General features: G+C 39.0%; 1 protein-coding gene across 1 annotated transcript in view; it reads right to left on the bottom strand.

Moving 5' to 3' along the window:
- Positions 1–11,865: 11,865 nt before the first annotated feature.
- Positions 11,866–23,542, bottom strand: part of BMPR2 (bone morphogenetic protein receptor type 2) — a 208,072-nt gene continuing 196,395 nt past the window's right edge. Inside the window, exon 13 of the mRNA XM_003253956.3 lies at positions 11,866–19,924. Coding sequence (XP_003254004.1) covers positions 19,674–19,924 — 251 coding nt within the window. The 3' untranslated portion in view covers positions 11,866–19,673. The remainder of the gene's footprint in view (positions 19,925–23,542) is intronic.

Below are 23,542 nucleotides of genomic sequence, written 5' to 3'. Positions count from 1 at the left end.
ACAAAAAAGGAAAAACTAATGCATATATTTATATTTATATACACATATACATATATACACATACATATATACACATACATATATACACACATACATATACTATATATACACACACACACACATATATATATATAGAGAGAGAGAGAGAAAGAGAGAGAGAGAGAGAGATGGAGTCTTGCTCTGTCACCCAGGCTGGAGTGCAGTGGCTCAATCTTGGCTCACTGCAACCTCTGCCTCCCGGGTTCAAGCAATTCTCCTGCCTCAGCCTCCTGGAGTAGCTGCACTGCAGGCACCCATGACCATGCCCAGCTAATTGTTGTATTTTTAGTAGAGACAGGGTTTCACCATTTTGGCCAGGCTGGTCATGAACTCCTGACCTCAGGTGATCCACCTGCCTTGGCCTCCCAAAGTGCTGAGATTACAGGCGTGAGCCACCGCACCGAGCCTAGCTGCCAATATTCTTGATGAACACAGATGTAAAAATTCTCACCAAAATACTAACAAACGAAATCCAACATCACATTGAAAAGATAATACAACACAATAACTGGGTTTTCTTCTAGGGATGCAAGGATGGTTCAACATACACAAATCAGTAAGTATGATTCAACACGTAAACAGAATTAAAAACAAAAAACCATATGACCCTCTCGATTGATGCAGAAAAAGCATTTGATAAAATTCAGCATCCCTTCCTGGTAAAAACCCTCAAACAAACTACCTCAAAATAATAAAACTCATATATGACAAACCCACAGACAACATCATACTGAATGGGGAAAAGTTGAAAGCATTCCCTTAAGAACTGGAACAAGACAAGGATGCCCACTTTCACCATTCCTATTCAATATAGTACTGGAAGTCCTAGTTAGAGTAATCAGACAAGAGGAAGAAATAAAAGGCATCCAAATTAAAATTATATCTGTTCGCTGATGATTTGGTCTTTTATCTAAAAAACCCTAAATAATCCTCCAAAAGACTCCTGGGTTTGATTAATGACTTCAGTAAAGTTTCAGGATATGAACTAATTTATCAAAATCAGTAGCATTTCTATATATCAATAATGCTCAAGCTGAGAACCAAATAAAGAACTCAATCCTACTTACAATAGTTAAAAGAAGAATAAAATACCTGGAAATACTTTTAACCAAGGAGTTGAAACATCTCTACAAGGAGAACTATAAAACACTGATGAAAGAAATTGTAGAGTAAACAAATGGAGAAACATCCCATGCTCATGGACTGAAAGAATCAATATCATTAAGATGACCATACTACCCAAAGCAATCTACAGATTCAAAGCAATTCCTATCAAATTACCAATGTCATTTTTCACAGAATTAGAAAAAGCAATCCTAAAGTTCATATGGAATCAAAAAACAGCTGGACTAGCCAAAGCAATCATAAGCAAAAAGAACAAAGCTGGAGGCATCACCTTACCTGACTCCAAATTATACTACAAGATAAAGTCACCAAAACAGTATGGTATTGATGTAAAAACAGACACTTAGATTAATGAAACAGAATAGAGAACATAGAAACAAAGCCACATACCTACAGCCAAATGATCTTCAACAAAGTTTATAGAAATATAAACTGGGGAAAGGATACCTTATTCAATAAATAGTGCTGGCAAAATTGGATTGCCATATGTAGAAGAATGAAACTGGATCCCTGTCTTGAGTTAATAAAAATTAACTCAAGATGGATTAAATCCTTAAATGTAAGACCTGAAATTATAAAAATCCTGGAAGAAAACCTAGAAAAAACTCTTTTAGACATTGGCCTAAGCAAAGAATTTTGAAATGTATTTGCTCAAAAGCAAATGCAACAAAAATAAACGTAGACAAATGGGGCCTAATTAAACTAAAAAGCTTCTGCACAACAAAGTAAATAATTGGCCAGGTGCAGTGGCTCACGTCTGTAATCCCAGCAGTTTGGGAATCTGAGTAGGGAGGATCACTCGATCCTAGGAGTTCAAGACGAGCCTGGGCAATATAGCGGGACTCTGTCTCTACAAAAAAATTAAAAGATTAGCTGGATGTGGTGGCACATGGCTACAGTTCCAGCTACTTGGGAAGCTCACTTGAGCCCTAGGGAGGTCAAGGTTGCTGTGAGCCATGATCACACCACTGCATTCCAGCCTGGGCAACAAAGCAAGACCCTGTCAGAAAAGAAAAGAAAAGAAGAGAGGAGAGGGGAGGGGAGGCGAGGAAAGGGGAGAGGAGGGGAAGGAAGGGAAGGGGAGGGGAGGGCAGGGGAGGGGAGGGGAAGGGAGGGGAAGAGAGAGAGAGACAACCTACAGAATGGGAGAAAATATTTGCAAACTATACATGTGACAAAGGGTGGATATCCAGAATCTACAAGGCATTCAAACAACTCATCCAGAAAAACAACATCATCAACAAATAGCCCCATTAGAAAGTTGGGAAAGGAAATGAACAGGCATCTTTCTTTTCCTTCCTTCCTTCCATCCTTCTTTCCTTCCTTCTCTCTCTCCCTCTTTCTCTATCTCTCCCCTTCCTTCCTCCTTCCCTCTCTCCCTCGTTCCCTCCCTTCCTCCCTCTTTCATTTCTTTCTCTCTCTCCTTCCTTCCTCTCTTCCTCTTTCCTTCTTTTCTTCCCCTCTCCCTCTCTCCTTACAGATAGGGTCTCCTTCTGTCACCCGGGCTGGAGTGCAGTGGCACCATCTCAGCACCTCACTGCAATCTCTACTTCCCAGGTTGAAGTGATTCTCTTGCCTCAGCCCCCCGAGCAGTTGTGATTACAGGCGCCTGCTGCCACGCCAGCTGATTTTGGTGTTTTTAGTAGAGGAGGTTTCACCATGTTGGCCAGACTGGTCTTGAACTCCTGACTTCAAGTGATCTGCCTGCTTCAGCCTCCCAAAGTGCTGGGATTACAGGCATGAGCCACCACACCCATCAGCATTTTTCAAAAGAAGACATACATGTGACTAACATGAAAAATGCTCAAGAATATTAATTATCAGAGAAATGCACATTAAAACTACAATGATCATGCTGGCGCTTTGGGAGGATGAGGTGGGAGGATTGCTTGAGACCAGGAGTTTGAGACCAGCCTAGGCAACACAGCAAGATCCCATCGCCATTAAAAAAAAAAAAAAAGAAACACAATGTGTTACCAGTCAGAATAGCTATTATTGAAAAGTAAAAAACCAACAGATGTTGGTGATGATGTGGAGAATAGGAACACTTATATGCTGTTGGTGGAAATGTATATTACTACAACTTCTATGGAAAACAATATGGAGACTTCTCAAAGAACTAAAAATAGAACTACCATTCAACCCAGCAATCTCACTACTTGGTATCTACCTAAAAGAAAATAAATTATAGCAATAGATATCTTCACTTATATGTTTATCTCAGCACTATTCACAATAACAAAGATGGAATCCATGGACTACTACTCAGCCATAAATAAAAATGAAATCTTATCTTTTGTAGCAACATGGACGCAACTAGAGGTCATTATCTTAGGTGAAATAACTCAGAGACAGAAAGTGAGAAACAGCATGCTCTCACTTCTGGGTAGAAGCTAAATAATGTGTACACACGGACACAGAAAGTGGAATAATAGACATCGGGTGGGAAGAGGGTAATTGATGAATAATTACTTTATAGGTATAATGTACACTATTTGGGCAATGGGTACATTAAATGCCCAGTCTTCACCACTATGCAATATATTCATGTAGCAAAATAGCACTTGTACTCACTAAGCCTATTTAAAAAATTAAATATCAAGAAAGCCAGAGTTGTCTGAGCATGGTGGCTCACTCATCCTGTAATCCCAGCACTTTGGGAGGATGAGGTGGGAGGATCACTTGAGCCCAGGAGTTTGAGACCAGCTTGGGCAACATAGTGGGACCCCCAACTCTATCAAATAATAACAACAATAAGATGGGTGTGGTGGTGTGTCTGGAATTGGTTCCTTCTGGTGGGTTCTTGGTCTTGCTGACTTCAAGAATGAAGCCGCAGATCCTCGTGGTGAGTGTCACAGCTCTTACAGATGGTTTGTCCAGAGTTTGTTCCTTCAGGTGTTCAGATGTGTCTGGAGTTTTTTCCTTCTGGTGGGTTCGTGATCTCACTGACTTCAGGAGTGAAGCCGCAGACCTTAGCAGTGGGTGTTGCAGCTCCTAAAGGCGGTGCCTCAGGAGTTGTTTGCTCCTTCCAGTGGGTTTGTGGTCTCACTGACTGCAGGCATGAAGCCTCAGACTCTCGCGGTGAGTATTACAGCTCATAAAGGTAATGCAGACCCAAAGAGTGAGCAGCAGCACGATTTATTCCCAAGAGCAAAATAAGAGAGACTCCACACACTGGAAGGACACTGGAGTGGGTTGCCGCTGCTGGTGCAGGTGGCCAGCTTTTATTCTCTTATTTGGCCCTGCCCACATCCTGCTGATTGGTCCATTTTACAGAGTGCTGATTGGTCCATTTTACAGAGCCCTGATTGGTCCATTTTACAGAGTGCTGACTGGTTCATTTTACAGAGCGTTGATTGGTCCATTTTAGAGCGTGCTGATTGGTGCGTTTTTACAGAGTACTGATTGGTGCATTTACAATCCTTTAGTTAGACACAAAAGTTCTCCAAGTCCCCACCCGACCCAGAAGCCCAGCTGGCTTCACAACTTTCAGTGGCATGCACCTGTAGTCCCAGCTACTTGGGAGGATGAGGCAGAAGGATCACTTGAGCCCAGGAGGTCAAGGCTGCAGTGAGCTGTGATCACACCACTGCACTCTAGCCTGAGTGACAGAATGAGACCCTGACCCCTCCAAAAAACAAAACACCAAAAAGAAAGCCAAAGTCAATAATGTTTTTTTAAACCCTAAAGCCTAACTTTGCACATAAAAGGCTTTCATGGAACTCTGCTAAACTTTGATAGAATCCTGGCAAATGCTAGGGTTCCATGAAAATGTTTGAATGACTATACAGACACCTCTTCTGATGTCTCAGAAATTATAAATTATATTTTACTGTGGGACGAAAGTGAAGTCATAAGGTAGCAGAGTCATGCTTATTCAGGCTTGGCTTTGGTATTTGCATTGTCCTGGAGAGGAGTTACCGGTAGGCTTTCTGCCAAGCCCAAACCTTCTCAGCCCATGGAAAGCATTGGACTCTTTAAATGGTGTTTACAGAGCCTGTCCTACTAAGTATTCATAATCAATAAGAAAATGTTGACTGGGCATGGTGGCTCACGCCTGTAATCCCAGTACTTTGGGAGGCTGAGGCGGGCGGATCACCTGAGGTCAAGTCTGAGACCAGCCTGGCCAACATGGTGAAACCCCATCTCTACTAAAAATACAAAAATTAGCTGGGCATGGTGGTGCACGCCTGTAACCCAAGCTACTTGGAAGGCTGAGGCACGAAAATCACTTGAACTTGGGAGGCAGAGGTTGCAGTGAGCTGAGATCATGACACTGCACTCCAGCCTGGGCAACAGAGCGAGACAGTCTTGAAAAATGAAAAAAAAAAAAAAAATACAAGTACAAAAATTAGCCAGGTGTGGTGGCACACACCTGTAGTCCCAGCTACTCGGGAGGCTGAGGCAGAATTGCTTGAGCCACTGGGAGGCAGAGAGGTTGCAGTGAGCCGAGATGGTGCCACTGCACTCTAGCCTGGGCGACAGAGCTAGACTCTGTCTCAAAAAAAAAAAAAAAAGAAAAAAAAAGAAAAGAAAAAGAAAAAGAAAAAAAAATGTTATGAACCAAATTCGACAACAGAGATACCTATCTATTCTTCAAAAAGAATGGAGAGGCCTCCAGTTACTAGAACATGGAACAAGAGAGCCACCTAGTGGTCAAAGTGGTGCAGAGACTTGCCCCTGAGCACCAGAGAAACGGTGATTATAGTGTTTTATTAACATAATTGAAAAAGTAAGGAATAGAGGAATAGAAACACTGCAGTAAAAAACAAAAAAGTAAAAGCATTGAAGAAAGACCTATTTTCCAAACTTACCTTCACTCTTTCTGAAACCATGGTGTTGAATGTAGGTAATACTGGTACTCATTTAAAGTTCTCTGTATATATTGCACATCCATATATTCCCTCAGTGCTTATTATTTTGTCCTTTTTAACCTGAAAGATGTGCACAAATCTCACAGAATAACTAAATAAATTGCCTGCAGTGAAATTACTTTCCAGCACATTGAGTGACTCAGATGGATTAAGAAGCCTGGTTAATAGAGGTTAAATGAGAATGTGCTTTAAAATAAAAAGACTATTTTGGTATCATAATAGCATTAAATTAAATATTGGTACTTCAGGAACAGAAAAAACTGTTAAGACTCCCTCTCTGATGCAAAAGGCTGACAATTTAGTAAGGAAATATATAAGCAGCTTAATAAAGTGTGAAGTAGAGATAGAGTAAGATACATTTGGGAAGGTACATGGCTACTATATGGTAGGAAACTTGGAATTTGAGGTTGAGTAGCTTGAACCCGGTGTGCTGGTAAGAGCATCGAGAAAGATGACTTGCAGCAAAGTATAAAATTGCTTGGATAAGGGAGAAACTATATAAAAAAAGGGAAAACCAAGGTTACAGTGGGGTTTTGAAACTCAGCTAAGAAAGAGCAGTGGGAGTTAAGACAAGGAGATGTAGTACTTTTTACTTACTTTTTAAAAAAAATTTTACTTTTCTAAAAGTGAGGTGTGACTTCTAGATGGCACCACCAAGTGTCATGGATAAGCCGATTTACTAAAAAAACAAAAACAAAAACAAAAACAAACCATTTTTCTTTTTTCTTTTTCTTTTCTTTTTTTTTGCGGGGGGGGAAAGGGTCTTGCTCTGTCGCCCAGGCTGGAGTGCAGTGGCGCTATCTTGGCTCACTGCAACCTCTGCCTCCCGGGTTTCAGCAATTCTCCTGCCTCAGTCTCGCAAGTAGCTGGGAATACAGGTGCATGTCACTACACCCGGTTAATTTTTGTATTTTCAGCAGAAATGGGGTTTCACTATGTTGGCCAGGCTCGTCTCAAACTTCTGACCTCAGGTGATCCACTTGCCTCGGCCTTCCAAAGTGCTGGGATTACAGGCGTGAGCCACTGCGTCCGGCCAATAAAATGTTTATTTAAAAAAATAGTAGTTCCAAAGTTCTGCATGACATATAAAGAGAATAATGCATTTCCTTAAATACTTTTTTCCTTACGAATTTAAGCATATTTTCCATGAGATTTTATATAAACAATTGATTAGTTCAATCATCATTGAAAAAGTTGGTAAACAAAGGAAAACTTCCCTTTTATCTGTCCCATTTATCACACTTTCAAAAAGAACTTAAATAGGCCAGGCGCAGTGGCTCATGCCTGTAATCCCAGCACTTTGGGAGGCTGAGGTGGGAGGATCATGAGGTCAGGAGATCGAGACCATCCTGGCTAACACGGTGAAACCCTGTCTCTACTAAAAATACACACACACACACAAAAATTAGCCGGGCGTGGTGGCGGACGCCTGTAGTTCTAGCTACTTGGTAGGATGGCACCACTGCCCTCCAGCCTGGGCAACAGAGCAAGACTCTGCCTCAAAAAAAAAAATCAAACATACAAATAAGGGATGCTTGTTTCCTTGAATAGGAAATAGTTTTGAGGTTTTGTCACCTTTTCTAAGTAGGTAGACAGGAATGGAACAGCTCCAGGGTTGGAAAATTAGCTAGTTGAGGACTTGATGGGAAAGGGAAGCACTGGGCAAGAGAAGGGAGCTGTCCTTGGAAGATCACATATCTGCAACTGATACAACCCCCTCTCCATCTTTCCAGCACCCACCGTTTCAGAACACAGTGTTCCTTTCAAGGCTGCTCTTCATACTTTTTTTTTTTTTTTTTTTTGAGACGGAGTTTTTGCTCTTGTTGCCCAGGCTGGAGTACAGTGGCACAATCTTGGCTCACTGCAATCTCTGCCTCCCGGGTTCAAGTGATTCTCCTGCCTCAGCCTCCCGAGTAGCTGGGATTACAGGCATGTGCCACCACACCCGGCTAATTTTGAATTTTTAGTAGAGACGGGGTTTCTCCATGTTGGTCAGTCTGGTCTCAAACTCCCAACCTCAGGTGATCCGCCCACGTCGGCCTCCCAAAGTGTGGGGATTACAGGCATGAGCCACCACGTCCAGCTTCCATGCTCATTTTACAGTGCAGGCACAGGGCCACTTCATCAAAATTTCCTAGTACAAATGCTCTGTGCAACAAGTTGGTCTCATAATGCATTCATTTAAAAAGATCAAACTGAATTTCTGAGTGACTTACCCGGGGAAGGCTCGGTTCTTGAAGCATCTCTACAGAGACCATAGGTGAAAGTTGTCTACCTATATTTTTGGAACCAAAAATTTGAACACATGATGTAATAACAAATAAATATATAAAAATTTTTCTATTTTTAGAACTTATAAAGGCAGGACCCTTTGTCAGCTGCACATTCCCTGACATTTTTCATTAACCTCCCTTTCCAAATTAGAACCCTGAAGTTAACAGTCTTTCTCTCTCCAATGCTCATCTTAATGGTTCACTGGGTCCTACCGATTCTGTTTAACCCAGACCCAACCTGCTCCCTCTTCTCTGCCATCACTGACTCTACCTTGGTTTAAGGCTTTCATTATCTCTCACCAGCACCATACTGTTCTATGTATTTCTTTCTTTTTTATTTTTTTTTAATAGAGACAGGGTCTTGCTATGTTGGCCAGGTTGGTGTTGAACTCTTGGCCTTAAGCAATCTTCCTGCCTTGGCCTCCCAAAGGGCTAGGATTACAGGTGTGAGCCAACAGGCCTGGCCAGGTATATGTATTTCTATGTTTCTCCCTTCCTCTCAATTCATCCTATATACTACTAACTGAGTTACCTATTTTGAAACCTCATTGTTTAAATTCTTCCATGACTTCTAGGATAAGTTGAAACTCTAAGAACAGCATGCTAACCCTTCTGTGATAGCTGTGTGTGTAGTCATCTCTCTCCATCCTTCCATGTAACATCTCATATCCTACTCTCATTGAATGTCCTCTCATCCCCCTGAAAAAACTCTACCCTCTCAGGCTTTCTAGAGCTTTGTGGATGCTGTAACTCTGCTTAGAGAGTCATTGCTCATCCCTTAATTCTTATTCACATTTTGACAGTCATCATAGTTATCAAAAAGTTACCCAATTCAGCAAGACTGGATTAAGTATCTTTGCCATGTACTCCCACAACACCCTGGGCTTTCACTTCCATAACAATTGGATTTGTACTACAATTTTCTCCAAATCTACTGTGAGCAACTTGAAAGCAGGGCTGTTTATCTCCTAGAATAGTATTTGCCACACATTAGATGTTCAAAAAAATTTTTCTGATGCCCCTTGAAAATGGGACTTACTGGTCACAATGGAAATTGCATTTTATTTGGAGTTTCTCTCATGTCCCCAGTGCAATCCCTCCTCTTCTAATCTATCCTGCATACTTGTCAGTCCAAACCTCGTCGCATTGCTTCTATCAAGGTCCTTTCTTCCTCAGAAACTTTGTTCTCCCTATTGTCTCTGATAGCAGCCCAAACACTTGGATCTGGCTTTCAAAAATTATACTATCTGTTTGAATCTACTTTGTCTGTTTTATTTCCAGTCCATGTCCTCTCTTACTTCTGGTCACTTCAAATATTGTCTACACTTTCTTTTCTTTTTTTTTTTTTTGAGATGGAGTCTTGTTCTGTCGCCCAGGCTGGAGTACAATGGCGCCATCTTGGCTCACTGCAATCTCCACCTCCTGGGTTCAAGCGATTGTCCTGCCTCAGTCTCCTGAGTAGCTGGGATTACAGGCACATGCCACCATGCCTGACTAATTTTTGTACTTTTAGTAGAGACAGGGTTTCACCATGTTGGTCAGGCTGGTCTCGAACTCCTGACCTCCTGATCCACCTGCCTTGGCCTCCCAAAGTGCTGGGATTACAGATGTGAGCCACCGTGCCCTGTCTGTCTTCACTTTTTCTATTGATGTCTCATCCATCTTTTCGAGACCCTGTTCAACATCATTTCCTCAACTGAAGTCTTCTTTGGCTCTTCAAACACATATTGAGCATATAATTTACCACTTATTTGGGCATTTACATGACATCTTACTTCAATGCAACAATTTCCTGGATAGGCATGGAGGAGATAAGGCCAACCCAGGAAATTGTCGGGTAAGGGAAGGCAGGGATCATATTATACTTTTTGGTATTTCTCAGTACAGCAATGATTCAATTTTGAAAAAGTGAGTAATAATAAATCATATCCATAAAATGAAACCTGCTAAAATATAAAATTTGGCCTTTGATCTGAAAGATGTTGTAGAATAAAGAGGAAGAGTAATCACTAGTTCACTAGCTGTTTTGCAGAGAAGGATGTAAACCAGGTAGATAGATAGGTATAGGTGTAAATGAGAATATTTTACTTGTGGCAAGTCATTATTAAAAGGTTCAGCAGATTATTATTACACATTTTTCCCAGGTCATCACATTTTCTCTAAGGACATTCAGGTATAATTTTGAATATTACATAGTGGGTTCTGTAGAAAACTGCAATGGTATCCTGTAACATACCAGATTGTAAGGTTACGCAGATGCATATGAGTCCAAATGAAAAGGATACCCCAAATCTCTTCCATCCCTAAAATAAAGTATTATTTAAGGTGACAACAGAGCCTATGGGAGTAGGTCATGTTTTCCACAAGCAAAAGTTCCCTTGGCATATAGGTAAAAGTGGCCCAGCACCCTTTTAAGGATGGTTGCCCATGGATTGACACGAGATCCTGCTCCAGGACACTTCACTAACACACTGAATTAATCTGGAGACAAACAATGTGTGCCTTCACAAACTCATATTCTGCTTTAACAAGGCCTTCTATTTAAAATACTAAGATCCAATCAAAAAGATTATTTGATGATGTGAAGCGCAAACACAATATTAGGCCAATAAAAATAGCTGTTTTGGTACCTGATAGCTTTTCTGCACCCTTAAATTACTCCATGAATATTCCTGGTTACTCTAACTACTGACCTGTTTTTATTATTTGTTTATTTTCGAGACGGAGTTTCACTCTTGTTGCCCAGGCTGGAGTGCAATGGTGCGATCTCAGCTCACCACAACCTCCACCTCCCAGGTTCAAGTGATTCTCCTCCTGCCTCAGCCTCCCGAGTAGCTGGGATTACAGGCATGCACCACCACACCCGGCTAAGGAGAGCTTGAAAATTGCAGTTCAAAGCAAAACGTAAAATGCGTTAGAATCTCATCACTTGCCAGTTCTGTGAATGGGCAGAGTATTTAATTTCTCTTTCAGTTTCTTCATTTATAAAAGGGGGATAGTAATACATATTTTGTAGAATTGTTGTGAGAATTATCAACAATGTATGTAAAATAACTAACACAGTGCCTGGCATATAATAGATGGTCAGAAAATAGCAAATTTATTATACTAAATTTAGTTGTTTTTTTTTTTTTTGAGACAGAATCTCGCTCTGTCACCCAGGCTGGAATGCAGTGGCACGATCTCCGCTCACTGCAAGCTCCACCTCCCAGGTTCATGCCATTCTCCTGCCTCAGCCTCCCGAGTAGCTGGGACTACAGGCGCCTGCCACCGCGCCTGGCTAATTTTTTGTATTTTTAGTAGAGACGGGGTTTCACCGTGCTAGCCAGGATAGTCTCGATCTCCTGACCTCGTGATCCACCCGCCTCGGCCTCCCAAAGTGCTGGGATTACAGGCGTGAGCCACCACGCCCAGCCAATTTAGTTTTTTTTTTGATGTATCATACTGAGTTATGAAAGTCATATTAGATAGAACATTTACTATTCTAGTGCAAACTCCCTAATTATCATACTAACAATTTCTGGTGACCTCTTAAAATAAAAAAACACAATTACTATTGTCATTAATATGATCTTTAATAAACAGAATAATGCACCATTTTACAGCAAGCCTTTTTAAACCTAAAGAACTCCTTAAAATCTCCTTCTCCAATGTCTCTGTATCAATACAATCTTTTTATTTAGGTTTATATATATCAAAGCATTTACTTACACTTATTCATAGAAAACTCTTTAGTGGCTTAATGTCAGCTTTCATAGTGGCATCCATAGATAATACAAAAGAAAAGTGATTTGCTTTATTTTATACTCACACTGATCCATCAAACACAACTTATACAGCATAGCAAGGCTTCAGACAGCTTATACAAAAGCAAAATAACTGAAATTATTCATAAAGTCATATATGATAGTCTATCTGTAATGTAAGAGCAAAACACACCAACAAAAGATACCCGTTAACAAGAAAGAGGGTTCTGAGGAAGTGCGAGTATTTTCTAGCCTTTCTTTTTCCAGAAAAGCATCCTCAGAAGTGAATACTCTGTAGCTTATGTTTCTCCTGTCCATTCAGAAAAAGCATGACAGCTACACATTTCCATGTTTCAGCTACTACAACACCCTAAGAGTTAGTGTATTTTACAATTATCCATGTATCTTTATTTGAAAAATTATCAACAAAAAACTGAGGATGATTCCAGCTTACATAAACACTGATACAATATAATCTCTATGGAAATGAAATAACAAGGCATACAAAAATTGCTTAAATAAATAAATGTGGCCAGAAAAAGAAAAGCCACAGAAGTCAAGCAATTCAATGTTAAACTGGGACCTATCTATCTTTGAATTGCATCTTTTAGTAATTTTTTCTTACTGTTAAGCTTCTTTAAAAATATGTTTCCTTTACGTACTTACGAGGATTGGTAACAAGATGAAAAGCCTGAGACAAGAGACTGGTTACAGATAACTTCCTAGGATTTTAAGTATATAGCATATCAATTTAGAGCTTGAACTTGTCTGATTCAAAGAAAAATTCTGTTTGACAATGTGATAAATACATGTTATTTTCTCAAAACCATCCAAGCTATTACTAAAGTTATAAAATATTTAGTTCACTTTTAGAAGGCTTTATAACGTTAAACTGTCTCTTGAGAAAATCCTATCTGACAGGAACTACTTTACCAAGCTCCCTTATTAAAAAACAAACAAAATGAAACAATTTGTCCCACATCATGTATGGTCATTTGACCAAAGAACAGAAATATAAGTCGTTTTAAGTCAGTGCTTCAACTCTAAAGGCCTAAATTTGTTGCAACATGTAGCCAATTAGTTGAGTCATTCCCTCTGTTCAGTAATTACAAAACTGGGCAACTTTTTATGATTAATGAAATCTGATATTATATCTATGTGAAAAACTCAAATAAGATGAAACATTAAATGAACTGTGCAACAAACACTTTAAATATTCAACTGGATCTAATTGCTTACTTGCTACCAATTGAACTTTTTCAGTGTACAAAGGGATGAAAGGGGCCCTGAGTTTTTAAGTAATATGATGTCGGTAGAATGAATCTAAAACATGAAGATGTTTCTGAAATCTAAAGGTATAAATAAAATGGATAAAACCCACATGTTGCCTTTTAAAACTGAAAACCAAATCAAGTTGTAGTTTCAAATACAGTAATTTGCTTAAAAATTCAACCATAAACTGGACACCCTAATGATGTGATTTTGTTCTGAAGATTCCTTCTCTCTTACCCAGATTTTAAAATGGGTTTCAAGTTGTTTTAAAAATGTGTATGTTCACCATGTTTAATAGTAACACTACAAACATCACAGTAATAACAGAATTGGAATTTTAAAGATATGATAGATTTATTTTGAGCCTAGTTTTAATATACAGCATAAATTCTTCTGAAGTACTTTAAAATGTATCTGCCATGAGATAAATTTCTAAGTTTTTCTCTATATGCACACTCAACTGAAATCAGTCACCTAAAAGTTAAATGAAAGTTGTATAGTCCAGTCTATGTTGCAAAATAGTATTTCAAAAGTGGTCTACAAAAATGTCCATAGATAATACCTGATTAATGTAGGGTTTGCTTTTGAAAGTTAATCTTGCATTTAGTGTTTAATATTTGATACAAAAAAATATGTAAAAGGTTGTGGCTCAATCATAAAACTAAGCTTGCTGCAATATAAGTTAAAACATTTTAATGGCAAAATGATATACAATTCTGTATGCATGACTTTTTAGTTATAACTAATGAGAATATAAAATCATAAAATTCCACAATAGAAAATGTTAGATAACACAAAAATTAAGTGCCGATTTGCTGGTAGTCTGATGGTTGAATCCACTTTCAAATAGAAACATCTTAACTCTCGATTCTATCAAACTATCAAACTATTACTTAACTGGAGTAATGAACTTGAATATAAAAGAAAATATAATTTTATGTTCTTAAATATAAAGTCATTAAAATAGGACTGAGGAGAAAGAGCTGAAGAATTGAGACTTAAGTGTTCATTGAGAGGCCTGAAGCATACTGAAGACTAAGAATATTGGGGATGATGACCAACTGCTCTCTTTTTGGTCCTACTGGGTAAAAGAAAAAAATTTAAAATCAAAGAGGAGGGAGACAGAATAGATATGAAGAAAACTTTCCTGACACAGACTACAAATCAGATAACTGAGGTTTGGAGTAAGTCAGACATAAAGTATGAGGTGATTTTTTTTTTTTTTTTTTTTTTTTGAGATGGAGTCTCTCTCTGTCGCCCAGGCTGGAGTGCATTGGCGCGATCTCGGCTCACTGCAACCTCTGCCTCCCGGGTGCAAGCGATTCTCCTATCTCTGCCTCCCAAGTAGCTGGGACTACAGGCGCGTGCCACCATGCCTGGCCAATTATTTGTATTTTTAGTAGAGATGGGGTTTCATCGTGTTAGCCAGGATGGTCTCAGTCTCCTGACCTCGTGATCCACTGTCTCAGCCTCCCAAAGTGCTGGGATTACAGGCGTGAGCGACCGAGCCCAGCCTAACCATGAGGTGATTTAAGGAAAGTAATGGGAAGGTGCACTTAAATGCCCTGTGATTCCCTCTTTTCTTTATGTTAATCTGGAAACTTGTAGAAAAGCCTTCTCTTGATAACAAGTTTTATGTAACTAGCTCAAACAGTGATTTGCCAGATTTACTTAATTAAGCCATATATTTAGGAGGGAATCATGCAAAGTAGTTTTGGGTAAAGTTTGCACAGTTCATAATCTAAAAGTTAAAATGCAACCTTATATGCTGAAGAGTAAACTGCCAATAACAGTATATTTAGAAACACTCCATTCTGAAAAAGTCTTCTGGGGTTTATGTGGGAGTGTTACAATTTCTAGAATGACTGGTCTAGATAATCAACATGTGTGTACAGATTTTAACTTTAAGAAGTTAGCTGGGAAGATAAAGCAATATATGAAGCAATCTGTGAATACTTACATAATAACCTGCACATAACAGGTAGTAAGTTCAACATAACTTTATAAAATGTTGTATAGAAATATAATCTCAAATTCTAGGAGTTAATGATCTCCAATAAAATATTCATGTCCATAAATATGAAAAAAGGAAAAGTTCATTGAAATATTTTTCCATTTTAAATGACTTTCAGGAGGCACTTACAAAGACTGGAAATTTCAGTGTAAAAGCTACAGCCTACCAATTCCATTTGGCTGTAGAAGTCAAATTTGAAAGTAATTTAAATAAAAATACTTGCCAATGTTTTGTGATTAATTCCCACTGAAGCCCACACTTACTTGAGTGTTCCTTTCTCTCTTTAAATATTTTCACACTCAGAACCAATGCACATTTTCTGGAACAAGTGGATACATGTAAAGAAGCTATACTAAACTGCTTTATAAAAAGGACATTATATCCTTGTATCCTTCCTATATCCTACTCAGTTGGTTCTATGGATCAGAAAATTTTCCAAAGTTATTAAAAGCAGAAGTTTTGAAGGTGGATTCAAAGGATTGATGAGACTGAAATTCTTTGTTAAATTAATTCCCCCAAATCTACTATGGAATCAATTTAGGGAAAGGTCTCTGTTCCCAAAAGCTAGCTTAACTTTTTCCTTAAAATTTACTTTACCATTAGTTCTGCAATGTAAGAATGTTAGGAGTGCAGTGAAATGATTTTAAGATTCATAATGGGAGATACAGGATTGAGTTTTGTCTTGAATTAGTAATTATTTCTCAAGCAACAATCAGCATAGATATGTCTATGTATCTTATATTTGCCTAACTTCCCAATCATGTGGTTTGGCATATATACAAATGACAATTGTGCCAGAGTATAGTGACTGAATTTTTATGGTTTTTTTTGAGACAGAGTCTTGCTCTGTTGCCTAGGCTTGAGTGCAGTGGCACGATCTCAGCTCACTGCAACCTCCGCCTCTCGGGTTCAAGCGAGAACTCTCCTGCCTTAGCCTCCTGAGCAGCTGGGACTACAGGCGCCCACCACCACGCTCGGCTAATTTTTTAAAAATATTTTTAATAGAGACGGGGTTTCACCATCTTGGCCAGGCTGGTGTTGAACGTCTGACCTCGTGATCCACCTGGCTCGGCCTCCCAAAGTGCTGGGATTATAGGCGTAAGCCACCGCACCTGGCCTGAATTTTTAAAAAAAACGTTAGCCCATTACACATCCTGTCATATGGCATGTAGGCAGTGTGGTATGGATGAAAGAGATGTGGAGAGAGGTAGACATAGACTGAAATCCCAGCTTTGTCTATTACTAGATGTGGATCTTGGGCATATTACTTAGTTTCTCTTAGCTTCAGTTTCCTCATCTGTAAAATGGGAATATTAATTACAATGCTCATATGGTTACTCTGAGGTTTAAAAGAAATAGCATATATATACTTCAGCATTCAGTATGTGCCTTCTCATAACTTCCTACACTGGTTAACAGTGGTTTTTTTTTTTTTTTTTTTTTTTTGCCAATTACGCATTTAGAAAGTTTTAAGAATTTACAATTAAATTGTTTTTGTCTAAACATAATTCAAATCAAGTTCTTTCAGTGACCTAATTCTGGTATACAGTTAGGATTTTGTTAAGGGAACTAATATTAGACTTTACCTATTATGATGCTTTTAAGGTTACATTACCATCCAGTGAAATAAATTTTAATATTTTTAGTTGATCTTTTATTCAAAAGGACCCCACTTTTCTACATAGAAAATTTTGTGATAGCAGTTAAATGTCAACTTTAAGAAACATTTATTATCAGATGAGTATTAGCATATAAGTAATTAAGTCATTTAAAATAATTTTGCTTGCTTGTATATTACAGATTTTAAGTCTGATATACAATTTAAAATTTATTAAAATGATATATACTTTCCACCTTTCCTACTTTTTCAGTTTACTAAGAAAAACTGGTGAAAGGAAATTATTTGTTTTAAACATGTTTGAATGAAATAGTAAACTATTCAGTTATTTTAATCTGGCATATTAATTTTTAAAGCATTTTATTATAATTTTCCCAATATTAAAAAATGTTGGACAACCTACAATCAACTGGCCCAAATACAAATATAGCAGAACGTAAGATAACTCTTCTGGCAGGAAAAGATCAGTTAGACCTCAAATGGTCATTTATCCTCAATGCTTCAAATTGGAGAAGGAATATAATTTATTTTGATTCAAAGTTGTCCTACAAATATTTGAAAACAATATCCTAAAATGCATGTTAAAGATATTTAAGGGCAAGAGAACTAAGTGAAAATGTACTAGGAAAGATACAAATAATTCGTTAATAAAAGAATAATAACTGTGAAAAAAATTACGTGCCAGAAGACTGAAAATCGATTAAGGGGCTGAATCAAGAGAAGGGCCAATAAAACACAAAACGTGGAAATCCTGGGCACTAACAAGATACTCTTAATTCTATGAATCCAGAACTGTGTTCGGCAATCCAGCTGAATAAATGGTAGGTATAGTAACATCTAACTTGTAAGATCACAGCACATGGCAAATGAGAAGGCTTATATACAAGTAAATCACAAATATTTTGGACAGAAAATTGGGAAATTTAGGCTGTCTTTAGCTGAGTGGTAAGATAGAGGAATATGAGTGAGAAAATATTGTTCAAGAGATAAAAACATAAATCAGAAATTTGGTGATTTGTGTTTTCCTCTTAACCTTTTAATCCCTGGAACTATCTTAGAACTAAACTATATAACATTTACTAAGTACTCTGATAATCGAAAAAAAAGTAAAAAAAGTGAAATCATCAGTTTGCAAATTAATAGAAAATAATTTCTCTTTAGAAAAAAGTCCATTATTTGACAGAAAGTGCTTTATTTAAAAAAAACATGCAGAGGTTGTTTTAGAGAAGATTATAAGTAATGAAAGAAGCAAAGGGCTTTTAAAAATAATATGATTTCAAGTCATGTTATTACTAAAAGGTATACTCTAATGTAAATAATAAATGCTGCTCACATATCAAAGATAATGTGAAAAACTGGCAAAAGGAAAAATTATGAAAATAGGATTAAGGAAGATAACACACAATTTTGAAAAGAGAGAAGTTTAGTCTCAGTCTGCTCAAAAAAGGTTTGATAGCAGCCCTTCCTTCATAGGGACTTGGTATGCCACTTGATTTTTCCTCACAGTGTTTTAGGTCATGGGAAGAGGAATCATTTTCAGATAAAGTCACCAGTCTTTGCTTGGGAACAGGGTAAAAGATACTATAGGTTCAGAACTATAAATTACTTCTGAAGTTACAATAGACAGTAAGTGTAATTTTATGACTCAAAGATGGCCTATTCAGAGAATGAAGGCTATAACACTATTTTGTCTTAACCATTTATTTACCTACTTAAAAATTCCGTAAGTATAGCTCTATAAGCTTACCAATAAAAATGTATTTCTTAAATAAATGAACATGGAACATGAACATACATAGAAAAATAAAATAAAACGGGAAATGGCTAATATTTGATGTCCTGCATTTTGTTCTATTCTCTCTTATGAACTCCCAAAACCAGAAGCAAATAAGTTTATTAAAATGCCTGGAAGGAAACATTTAGGATTTGGAAGGTTAAAAGAAATGGCATTTCAAATCAGGTTTTGGTAGTTCCTTCTTTAGAGCCCTTTCAGACAATGTTTCTGTATTCTCCACGATAAGGAGAGAGAGAAAGTAAGAAATCAGGTAGCTGCTTCTCCTGTGCAAAATTCACTGTTATAGAACTGACCTTCAAAAGTAGGGGAGATGGGGCAGAAAAGTGTTTATATTATGGAAGAATATGTGCCCTGTTAGGAAGAGAGCTTACAAGAAACCTTATTTGTGGCCTATAAACTATTGCACATTCAAACAAAACACAAGAGAAAAGATGTCCAACAAGATAATATGTTCAGGAACGTATCAACATAAAAACTAGCTTGTGCCCAGAAATAAAACATGGATACCAGACACCACTGCAGTCAAACCTGTCTTAATTTGCTTCTGTTTTAATGACCTTAAGAAACTGGTCCAAACTGATTATCAGCAATACATTGTTTTTGCTTTTTTTTCTTAAAAAAATATTTTGAGACCACTTTTGATACACACACATATAACTCTGTGGTCATAACAGACAAATATAACTTTAGCGAGACTAAACAAAAGTGCAAAACTTAAAAAACAAAATTTAAAAATATGGAAGCATAAGCTAAATTTTTCTGCATAGCTGAAATCTATTTAAAGCAAGTCCTTGTTGCAGGGGTGGGAGGGGGTGCTGACAGGAGGATAAAGCAGTTTTTTTATTTTTATTTTTAAACATCTTCTGCATGTTTAAATGATGCAAAAAATAATTTCACTCCATAGGCTTGAAAACATTTCACAGACAGTTCATTCCTATATCTTTAGACACCATGGTTGTGGCAGTGCCTCCTTCTGCAAGGTAAACAGCAGTGCTGGATTTGGAATGAACTGCCCTGTTACTGCCATTATTGTTGACTTCACAGTCCAGTGATTCAGTGGAGATGACCCAGGTGGAGGGGCGCCACCGCTTAAGAGAATAGGGAGTTTTCACACGTTTCTTGATCTTTTCACCTGATCCTGATTTGCCATCTTGTGTTGACTCACCTACTGAAAATAAAAGTGCAGAAAAATGAACTATTTAACAAACTTAAGAAATAACGGGTAAGGGATGTAACTCAAGAAAAGGTCAAACCAATGTTTCAGGAGGATGCTAATGAACATTTCTTGAAATTCATAATGCCAGGCAATGTTTTTCTAGGAAAAGCTTAACCAACTTATTTTTGAGACTCTTTAACCCAAATGTTTCAATAACTGATTGACTTATTTTATAAGGCAAGGAAAAACACACACACACAAATAAAACAGAGGAGAACATTTAAAGTTCTCAGCCATATTCTCAAATCTTCTGGTTTTGGTAGAGATCTTAACTTGGTAAAATGTACTTAATCATTGTATTTAATTGTATTTAATGCTCAAGGTGGATCAAATTTTTTTTTGTTTTTTTTTGGGATAGAGTCTCACTCTGTAGCCCAGGCTGGAGTGCAGTGGCATGATTTGACTCACTGCAACCTCTGTCTCCCGGGCTCAAGTGATTCTCATGCCTCAGCCTCTCAAGCAGCTGGGACTACAGGCGCATGCCACCATGCCCAGCTAATTTTTTGTATTTTAGTAAAGACGGCGGGTTTCACCATCTTGCCGAGGGTGGTCTCAAACTCCTGAGCTCAGGCAATGTGCCTGACTCAGCCTCCCTAAGTGCCGGGATTACAGGTGTGAGCCACCATGCCCAGCCTGCATCAAATTTTAAAGGCACCTGGCATACAGTATTTTTCAGAAGAATGACAGAAATATTAGAGTACAAATATTCTAATAATTTCCTCTTCCTGTATCTGACAAGATGTCTTTTTTCTTTTTTTTTTTTTGAGATGGAGTTTCATTCTTGTTGCCAGGCTGGAGTGCAATGGTGTGATCTTGGCTCACCACAACCTCTGCCTCCAGGGTTCAAGCGAGTCTCCTGCCTCAGCCTCCCAAGTATCTGGGATTACAGGCATGTGCCACCACGTCTGGCTACTTTTGTATTTTTAGTAGAGACCGGGTTTCTCCATGTTGGTCAGGTTGGTCTCGAACTCCCGACCTCAGGGGATCCGCCCGCCTCAGCCTCCCAAAGTGCTGGGATTACAGGCGTAAGCCACCATGCCCAGCCTATCTGACACGATGTCTTACTGACTCAGAGCCCTGCAATAAGGGTCTGTCAACTGATCTATAATACGCCACTCAAGCAAGGGGCTAAATTTTACTGATTGTGTTTTGAGACCTGTATCCTTCCTTCAAGCCCATTTTGTAGCCCTTGACAATAAAACGTAACTTTTTTTCATAAATGCCTTAGTCTAAAAGAGAATTAGGCTGGGCACAGTGGCTTACGCCTGTAATTCCAGCACTGTGGGACACCGAGGTGGGTGGATCACCTGAGGTCAGGTGTTCGAGACCAGCCTGGCCAACATGGCGAAACCCCTCCTTTACTAAAATACAATAATTAGCAGGGCATAGTGGCACATGTCTGTAATCCCAGCTACTTGGGAGGCTGAGACAGGAGAATCACTTGAACCCGGGAGGCAGACGTTGCAGTGAGCCGAGATTGTGCCATTGCATTATCCAGCCTGGGCGACAGAGTAAGACACTGTCTCAAAAATAATAATAATAGTAGCATAAAATAAATCATTTTGTATAACAATAACTTACAGATTTTGGTAAGCTCCCCTGTTTTGTGTTGCAATCCCTTTAGGGCAAGAAATCAAACGTCAATTTGAGTTATTTGTTTAAGATGCTATGGGGCTCACAGTATCATAGTATAGGTATAGAGTCCCAGCTACTTGGGAGGCTGAGGCGGGAGGATGACCTGAGCCCGGGAGGCTGAGGCTGCAGTGAGCCATGATCTTGCCACTGCACTCCAGCCTGGGCAACAGTGAGACCTTGTCTCCAAAAAAAAAAAAAAAAAAAAGTATAGGTATGGGAGAGACTCAACACATAACTCTTGAAAAAGATGATACCAAGAAACTAAGAAGAATCTTACAGTTTTTGTTTTGTTTTGTTTTTCAGAGTCTCACTCTCTTGTCCAGGCTGAAGTACAGTGGTGTGATTATGGCTCACTACAGCCTTGAACACCTGGGTTCAAGTGATCCTCCTGCCTCAGCCTCCCAAGTAGCTAGGACTAAAGGCGCACACCACCACCCAAACTAAGTTTTAAATTTTTTGTAGAGATGGAGTTTTGCTGTGTTGCCCAGGCTAGTCTTGAACTCCTGGACTCAAGTGATCCACCCACCTCAGCCTTCCACAGCACTGGGATTACAGGTGTGAGCCACTGTGCCTAGCCTACAGTTTCTTTATAGTAATTTTTCCGAAATTTCTCTGGATCTTTAAGATTTATTAAGGTTAGTTTGATAAAACCTAAATGCAGACATAATCAATATTAATATGTGCAGTAAAATGTTTCAAAGATTATACTGGTATAACATTAACTTGGAGGTCTTGAACTGTATTTACTTAATTTCAACTTTTCATAGCAAGTATGTGAGTTGCATTATAAAGCAGCAGCCACATAAAGCACATATTAAATTGGGTAATTATTCTGACTATTGTGACACTGACTTTTTAATTATCAATGACAAAAATATTACTTTTTTCTTTACAATAGTCTAATTACCTTTGAGGCCCAACCAAATGGCTTATTTATTTTTTTTCCTGAGATGGAGTTTCGCTCTTGCTGCCCAGGCTGGAGTACAATGGCGTGATCTCAGCTCACTGCAATCTCTGCCTCCTGGGTTAAGGCGATTCTCCTGCCTCAGCCTCCCAAGTAGCTGGGATTACAGGCAGGCACCACCACACCCAGCTAATTTGTGCTTTTTTTTTTTTTTTTTTTGAGACAGAGTTTTGCTCTGTCACCCAGGCTGGAGTGCAGTGGAGCAGTCTCGGCTCATTGCAACCTCCGCCTCCTGGGTTCAAGCAATTCTCTGCCTCAGCCTCCCGAGTAGCTGGGATTACAGGTGCCCACCACCACACGCGGCCAATTTTTTGTATTTTTAGTAGAGACGGGGGTTTCACCATCTTGGCCAGGCTGATCTTGAACTCTTAACCTCGTGATCCACCTGCCTCAGCCTCCCAAAGTGCTAGGTTATAGGCGTGAGCCACCATGCCTGGCCATTTTTGCATTTTTAGTAGAGATGGGGTTTCACCATCAGCTGATCCACCTGCCCTGGCCTCACAAAGTGCTGCGATTATAGGCATGAGCCACCACGCCTGGCCCAAATGGCTTATTTTATTTCATTATTGAGATGGAGTTTTGCTTTTTTGCCCAGGCTAGAGTGAAGTGTCATGATCTCGGCTGAGATTACAGGTGCACGCCACCATGCCTGGCTAATTTTTGTATTTTTGTAGAGATGGGGTTTTACCATGTTGGCCAGGCTGGTCTTGAACTCCTGACCTCAAGTAATCTGCCCACCTGGGCCTCCCAAAGTGCTGGAATTACAGGCGTGAGCCACCGCGCCTGGCCTAATTTTTTTATTTTTTAGTAGAGATGGGGTTTCGCCATGTTGGCCAGGCTGGTCTTGAACTCCTGACCTCAGGTGATCCACCTCCCTTGGCCTCCCAAAGTGCTACGATTACAGGTGTGAGCCACTGCACCCCGCCTCAAATGGATCATTTACAAAAGTGGTAAAGGTAAATAATCACTAA

Source organism: Nomascus leucogenys, chromosome 22a (genome assembly GCF_006542625.1).
Source record: "Nomascus leucogenys isolate Asia chromosome 22a, Asia_NLE_v1, whole genome shotgun sequence".
Classification (NCBI taxonomy): domain Eukaryota; kingdom Metazoa; phylum Chordata; class Mammalia; order Primates; family Hylobatidae; genus Nomascus; species Nomascus leucogenys.
This window is presented reverse-complemented; position numbering and strand designations above follow the sequence as displayed.